The following is a 7,598-nucleotide window of genomic DNA, read 5'->3' as shown; positions in this document are numbered from 1 at the left end:
CCTGGCTGGATTAATAAGATATATGTCCAACAGTTGATGTCAGAGACACATTATACTCTTATGTATCAATAAATACCTAGGGTGCTATAGGGCGAGGACCCTATGGTTATGAGCACCGAAGGGCCCCTAGGGTCGGTTAAAGTGTTATGCCACTGAGCATGGATAACTTTTCTAGCTGCACCACTGAGCAAGGATAGCTGTTCTAGCTGGGTACTACAGTCCATAACAACTGCGACAAAACTCTGCCTTTTGGCCATTTTTACATCCCGAATTATAAAATGGTTGGAAAAAAAAAAATCGGCATCGGGGATATAGCGTTGTGTTCGTCGTCAATCAATTGAAAATTCAAAATTAGTGAGTGGTAAAATAATCGAGCACTCCTTCCACCCACTGCTGGATCCTCTACTGAACTTATGGGTACACATCTTTTTTTTTTTCCCTCTCTCCTCCCTTTACCTCTTCTTAATTCTTTTCTCCCTCTTTTATTATTTTTCGGCGGGACAGACAGGGGGGGGGGGCACAGATTTTACCCTGGTTGACATATCTAGGCTATGTGTATGTACCTGTACTTGTTTATAAAAAGCTGCTGACAAATGTGTTAATCAGTTTCTTATCCAGACATTTTATTGGTAAGATCAGTTAAATGAGTAAGAAGAGTTAAATGACAGTTATAGTTATAACACGTTTTCATATAATTTATGCTTAACAAAAAAAATACAATGACATATATAAAGCAATGAATGTTACAATGTTTCCTGTTTAGCATTTGCTGCAATTTCAATTAATCAAATCCGTGTCAGCTCCAACCTCACCGAGCAATCAGAAGAGGGCCAGGAATACAGGCAAGAAATTGTGTTTTATTTATTTTATTTCTTCCACTGGTATCAACAGATACAATCAATGCTTGAGTCTATCCCAGAGGTTCTCTTAACAACCAATCAATTAGTCAATCTATCAATCAACTTATGAAATCACATAATGCCAAAAAAGGTTAAAAAAACAACAAATACCTCATATAAAAAAAAAGACGTTTGTAATAATATGCTAAAAACTAAGTTAAACTAGTAGCTTTCAATTGTATTTCTAGCCAATTAAAAGATGTACAAATTCATAAATATTGAATTCCTTTCATAGTCACTTAAATTGGCTGGTAATAAACTGAATGATTTTTGTAGCAAAAAGTTTTTATATTCACAGCAACCTTTTTTGGTATTCGGTGTAAATTGATCTGTTTCATTAGAAAATGAGGCCAAATATTCCCAGAAAATTAATTATTAGTTTCACGTCCAGAATTTGAATATTATTTTTTGGTTATTACTAGTGGTAAACAGATTGGTAAATAATAACAATTCAATCTTTCTGATTATTTTTATTTTCCATGGAAAATGATTGTTTATTTTTTTTTAATAGCAAATAGTGATTTTTTTCATGAGGGTGGGGATGTGAAACCTTAATTTTATTTGCCCTAACTCATTTGATATTTTTAATTGATATTCAATTTTTTATAATTGAACTTCTGAGGTTTTATAAAAGACAGTGCTATCTTTAAGCACTGTCACTGGAATTTAACCCAGGACCCTGGAATTAGTAGGTAAGCATCTGAAACACAAAGTTGTTCTACTCCATAATATGCATCCTTAAAACTGTGGTAGCATAGTAATTGGTGAATGGAATTTAAAGTCGGTTGGAAATAGATCTTTGGCTCGGGGGTACATGAGGCGATATGATTGTCGTATAGTCACGTCCGCTACTCCGGCTATCTCACCAATTTCTGGAAATAAATATTAAGACAGCAACTTGTTACAAAAATATATATAAAATTTAAGTTTTGAATAAAATATAGGGAGCAGTTAATTGACTAAGTATTACCATTGGAACTATAACAAAAAGTTATTATATTATACACAAGCTTTTGATAAAGACTGTTTCATTTTTTTCAAGTAGGCCAATATACAGTATAATCAATGTATGCTGCTATTGCTTATCATCATTACTATCATCAGCTTGCTCCAAAATTTAGTAAAAAATATATGTACAAGCCACCATGTATCAAGAACTTAATCTAGGAAGAATGAGGTCAGAAACAACAATGTTTATGTGGTTGATCTGAAATGCATCCGGAAAAATATTTGTGAATTTAACGATATCTGTGAATGTTGTCACACACTCAGGTAGGTTGGTTATTATATTAATAAATTAACAATCTTTTCTATAGGACAGACATTAAATATTGCCACAATTCAGTAGAAAAGATTTAATAAAGTTTAATGATGATTAATGTGACAAAAAAATGCCCATATATAGTCATGATATGCCTATATATGGTCATGATGTGATGTCATTATGGCCATATTTAAGCATTTCACATACATTTGTCAAATAAAATTTGGTAGTCTAAATAGGGCTTTAGAATTCGGATTTCTTAAATAAAAATGCATATTTATAGAACATATCTTAATTTAACTCCTAAATTTACAATTTTGCTTGTCTTACTAACGTAAATACCCAATTGCAGCAATCATACATTCATGAAAAGCCATAATAATTCTTTACCTTTTTGTGATTTCTTTTCTTCTGAGCATTGTGATGCCATGTAAATTGCTGCGGCTGCCACAGATATAGGACTGCGTCTATATATTTTTTTAAACAATTATAATGATTAACAAATGGACTACAATTTAGTAAGTACAAATAAACAGCTTGTGATCACTAAAACTAACTTGTGACAAAACACCATGAATATTTATGGGTAATTCATTTCATTAAAAATAATAGTTTTTATTATTTTCGATTTTAACACATCTTTCCCCGGTTACACTGGAAAAAAGGAAACTAATAAAAAATTATGTTTCATATTAATTAACATTTTTATTTCCTTGCTTATTTTTTCTTGTTGTAAATTGTGTTTTTAGTGAAATGTTTTATATAATTCATTAGGTTTATTGCAGTAGTAAATTTGGATGTTACCGACAATCCACACATAAGAGGAACATGATTGGAGAAAATCTAGTATTTGCATGTTGCGCGTAAAAGATGACCCCCTCTTTTTCAATCGTAATTTGCTAATCTAAGCCTTGTCTTAGACACAAGTATATACGGTATTGCACATGTTAAAACATCAAAATATTTAGTAATATTATTATTTTGTTATAAGTCACATCGGTCACTACGTACCCAGCTACGAGGTCAAGATCCATGGCTTTCTTTGCAATCTGTGTCGCTGCTTTCTGCACTGATGACGGCAAAGACAAATTTGAACAGAACCGAGACTGGAAAAAAAAAATATTATACAAAAATTGTTCTTTTTATCTGTTTTTCACTCTAGTGGCCTTTCTAAGGCTGTTTCTCCATCTCTGCGACAAGCCCCTGCTGACCCCCAAAAGACCCCCTCCCTGCCCACCCCCCAATATGTCCTGGACCTATGGCTCACATAGGAAACTCCTTTAAGGAATCCTGATTTTAGGTCTGACTGAACACAATTTCTTACCATAAAATCTCCAGTAGTTATGATATCAACGTTGGTCTCTAAAGCCCGCAATATCAACTTGAAGCACCTTCCAATTTCCTTCTTGCTTACCTTGGATATTGCACAGATTTCTACAAGATTTATGAATGATTTCACATGATGTGTGTGTCATTACACAAAAGGACAATCAAGTTTGCCATTACACTAAAGCAACATACATTTTATATTGGTAAGATCTGATTTTTAAAAAAACAAACAAATTTATAACAAATTTAATATAAAAAAAAACCAAAAAAAAAAAACAATATATACAGTGTCGGATCCAGGAATTCAAAATAGGGAGGGCCCAGTGTGGGACGTTCAGAGACGACGAGTCTACACCGCCTCGGCCCCACCATGGTTGGGGGCGATGCAAGAACATTTATGATTTTAGTACCTCCAGATGACCTGAAATGGCATCCCAATTTTTCTTTTTCTCTATTTTTAAAAATTATTTTTGAAATATTTAGGGGAGGGGACAGGGGCCCCCATTGAATCTGCCACTGATTTATACCCTCAGAAACATTAACAGCACACCTTTTGATATGCAAAGTTGCAATAGTGCCCTGTTTTTTGGATAAGGTTTTTAAGCTGTTGGTACCCCTGTGCAATATGGGCCATGTGCAGAGTCGAAGGATGTAGTATACTCTTCAGAAAAGAGTACCGATGTACTTCCAAATTCACCACCAGAAGGACCCCACTAGAAATAAGTTGTGACTTTTGTGGGTTATCCTTGGTGCACCTCCCACCGAAAAAATCCAATTATATCCTACCTTTAAAAGTTCTCGGCACCGACTCTTGTCTACAAGCAATATACAAACAAGCTGCTCCAATCGCATCATTACTTCGACCTTTTAAAGTTCCTTGATCATGAACTTGTTTAAATAATGTATGTGTACGATCCTGAAACAAAAAGTAATTTGCTAATGATTACAGAACATTTGAGGCATGTTGTGGCAAAATGGCTAAGTTGTAGCGACAATTGAAATTCAAGTTATTGGTATTTTCAGATACATGAGTATGTGATCTTTAAAATGAGGGGTCATTCATTGAAATTGCACATTTCAAACATAAGTTATTGGAAAGTGAAAGTACAGTACACTTTAGAATCAAGATAAACACGATTTTGAGTAATTGCCTTTCGAAGTTATTTGTGCATACATTGTTTAATAGAATGAACTATCAAAATAACATTAAATAAATAATTTGTTGACCACTTCCAGAACTAATACTTTGGTACACGATTAATAAGACATTAAACTGTTGATCTATAGTGAAAAACAAATTTGGATTTTTAGGCAATTTTTTGAGCTCCCATATTTTATAGCTCATTTACTCAATACTGGCCTGTGTGACAACTTAACCATTTCGCCACGACATACCTCATTTATGTTATTTTATATATATATATATATATGTATATGTATATGTATATGTATATGTATGTATATGTATATATATGTATAGCGGCGGTAGAGACTTACACACCAATCTTGGAAAATTTAGAACTGTTTAAGAAATTAAGTACGACTTACTACAATATTCTTTGGTAAGTTAATTCGATCAGCCATGTTAGTTATTTCTCTGAATGCAGTCAAAAGCGCTCGATCTGAACTGTTCATCTGTAAAGCAGAAAATAAATAGAATTGATTTAAACAGATGTTAAATAATGCCAGTGCTAACTGTTTGTTTAGTTTGTAAATATGGTATTCATTAATGAACTTATATGGCTGATACTGATATTACCATAAAAAAAAACACTTACATTTCGTTTTTGTGAATATTTAACCCCCCCGGAATCATCGAAGCCTGCAGATCCTGTTGGGGCGCCGATTACTGTAGACAGATCACTGCCACTCAACAAGGGGTTCTCCGCAGCACCAACACGTGAGGGATCACTGACAGATTTCTCATTGTTGAAGGTCCGCCACTCGGATCCAACGTCTATAACCCTAAACGGATATAATTTATATGTTTCCACTGCTCGTTTAATTGACTAATAAATGTCTTATCATAAATGCCATTACAATGGTGATAGTAACGCTATTTAAATGTGATGGGTTGGATTGTATGGAATTATACAAGCACAAATGGATACGATTTAATAATTTAATATCAAAGCAATTGTTGTATTGCCCAGAGAAACATTCATAGATCAGAATCAGTCGGTCAGGAATATTATTACTAACTCTTATGCTAGGACTCCGTCCATGGATTTTTTAGGTTTTGAGTCTTTTTAAGCCTTACACCACAATTCAATCTGTATTATACTGTAAAGTGTAAGCATTGATAATAAATCTGCAAAAACAGGATAAGCAAAGATCCCTCAGTAACACCACTGGGTGTTACAAAAATGCCTACCTGTCTGCTACAACAAGACCACAGTCTGGGCATATCAAGTCACCTGCATGGTAGTCTTCTATCAGATTTGCATCCGGATGATGAGGACATATCACCATCGGCTTGGCCCTGATTGTGAAGAAAATTTTTAAAAAACCAATATTTTTAGCTGAAGAATTGGAATCATTTTAATATAATTAATAATTTTAATATTTGCCAAATATCATAAAAGGTAAATATATATATTTCACAAAAATAGAAATGTTTCTTTTAAAAGGCAGGCATTGCTTACCGACTTGAGGCTGATGCTTGCATTATTTGAATACTGGTATCAGCAATGAACAAATGAATTTGACTTGAGCGTAGGCTAACTGGAATAAACACATAAATACTAAATATTAACTTTGTTTCAGGTTACAAAAAAAGAAGTGAATACTGTAGGCTACTTATTCCTACACACATTCCAATACCAAGTCTGATGGAACCCAAGAGAACACAACTGCCAAATATCAATTTTGTTTATCATTAAGTATCATATAATCATAATATAGAAATTGCACCTTGCTTTTACCATACAAGGCACAATAAAAATAAATCATTAGGAGGCTTGATGCATGCTACATTTTATAGAAATAATTCTCTCTAGATCAGGGTCAGAGAGGTGTGGGGGAACCATGGACCCTTTCAGAGAAGAACCATAATAACCTTTCGTTACACAACATTGCTTTGAATGAAAAAGCATTTTCACAGTCCGATGAGAATGCTTGTTTTTAGTCTTTGTACATATTGTGTTTTCGAAAGGTTCACTGATTAATCTTACTTTAGGTAAGAAAGTATAATAATTAATATACGTAGGCCTACTCCATCCAAGAAATGAAATGTACGCCATCGTGTTGGGATTTAAATATTTCGACATATTAAATGTTGAAATATTGAATCCAAACACGATAAACAGCATGCATTTCAATAATTGCATGCAATATGTATTATACTTTCTGATTGTATTTTCCTAGAGGTGCTACACTGTACTCTCTAGCTTGTACTACCTAGGCCTACCTACACCTGTCCTAGGCTCCTCGCTAGGAAGATAGGCCTAGGTAAGGTAGTACACATAACAAGACTTAGGGCCTAGGCTGCCTAGACCTAGTTAGATATGTAGCAGTGAGTTGTTCTCTATCTAGAGTCTAGGTAGGCACAGTTAGTAAGTAGTAGGCCTAGTTCAGTTAGGCCTACTAATAGTTAGGCTACAGATGGATGCTATTGTTGCAGTGTAAATCGCGAACACAAAAACCAACAAAAAACTACCAGCCTAAAATTGATTACTTCAGCAAGAAAAACAGTCTTCCTCACGTAACAAGTTCAGTGCTTTGTTTTTTCCTCCCCTCATGGTATTTTCCCTTTATAATGAATGTCGCCCTCTACATACTTTTAATATTCTGAGGGGAAGCAGGTCAATAGACCTTTCCGGGCTGTCAATCAAACTTCCAAGTAACCAATTAGAACAAGGCATATACGCGCTGTTTACAAACACGTTTTCCACACAAACACACACGAGTTGATAGAGGTTTTGCTGCAGTGACATCTCGCTGCTGGCGACTCGGTGCTGGAGCCGACTCGCTGCTGGCGAATCACCTAGTACGCATGCGCAAATGTATGGAACGCCGATCACGCAAAAATAGTGATTTTAGAATTTGACTCGGTAATGGTACCTAGTACGCATGCGTACATGTATGGAACGCCGAACATGCAAAAG

General features: G+C 34.6%; 1 protein-coding gene across 4 annotated transcripts; it reads right to left on the bottom strand.

The window, feature by feature from the left end:
• Positions 1-973: 973 nt before the first annotated feature.
• LOC117117777 (transcription initiation factor IIB-like) lies at positions 974-7,251 on the bottom strand. 4 transcript variants are annotated; one of them, XM_033262209.1, is made up of 11 exons: positions 7,169-7,218; positions 7,014-7,016; positions 6,138-6,217; positions 5,867-5,974; positions 5,271-5,457; positions 5,041-5,127; positions 4,279-4,408; positions 3,488-3,597; positions 3,175-3,269; positions 2,554-2,630; positions 974-1,771 (listed from the first exon to the last, which is right to left on the bottom strand). In XM_033262209.1, the coding sequence occupies exons 3-11, from the start codon at positions 6,158-6,160 to the stop codon at positions 1,638-1,640; spliced, it is 951 nt and encodes a 316-aa protein (XP_033118100.1). In that variant the 5' UTR covers positions 6,161-6,217; positions 7,014-7,016; positions 7,169-7,218; the 3' UTR covers positions 974-1,637. The 4 variants fall into 4 exon arrangements, with proteins under 4 accessions (XP_033118100.1, XP_033118099.1, XP_033118098.1 ...); XM_033262208.1 differs by having other exon boundaries at positions 7,151-7,204; XM_033262207.1 differs by lacking the exon at positions 7,014-7,016 and having other exon boundaries at positions 6,138-6,216; positions 7,151-7,251.
• Positions 7,252-7,598: the final 347 nt, after the last annotated feature.

The sequence above is a fragment of the Anneissia japonica genome, unplaced genomic scaffold (genome assembly GCF_011630105.1).
Source record: "Anneissia japonica isolate Jap-2015-1 unplaced genomic scaffold, ASM1163010v1 scaffold234_len1672027_cov178, whole genome shotgun sequence".
NCBI classification, from domain to species: Eukaryota; Metazoa; Echinodermata; class Crinoidea; order Comatulida; family Comatulidae; genus Anneissia; species Anneissia japonica.
This window is presented reverse-complemented; position numbering and strand designations above follow the sequence as displayed.

Bases quoted from the DNA above. Each gene is read 5' to 3' on its own strand.
- LOC117117777 (XM_033262207.1), bottom strand. From the start codon at position 6,160: ATGCAAGCATCAGCCTCAAGTCG. The intron at 3,270-3,487 runs GTAAGAAATTGT...TTTTTTTTCCAG, and splicing joins TAACTACTGGAGATTTTATG to TCTCGGTTCTGTTCAAATTT. The intron at 1,772-2,553 runs GTAAAGAATTAT...ATTTATTTCCAG, and splicing joins AGAAAAGAAATCACAAAAAG to AAATTGGTGAGATAGCCGGA.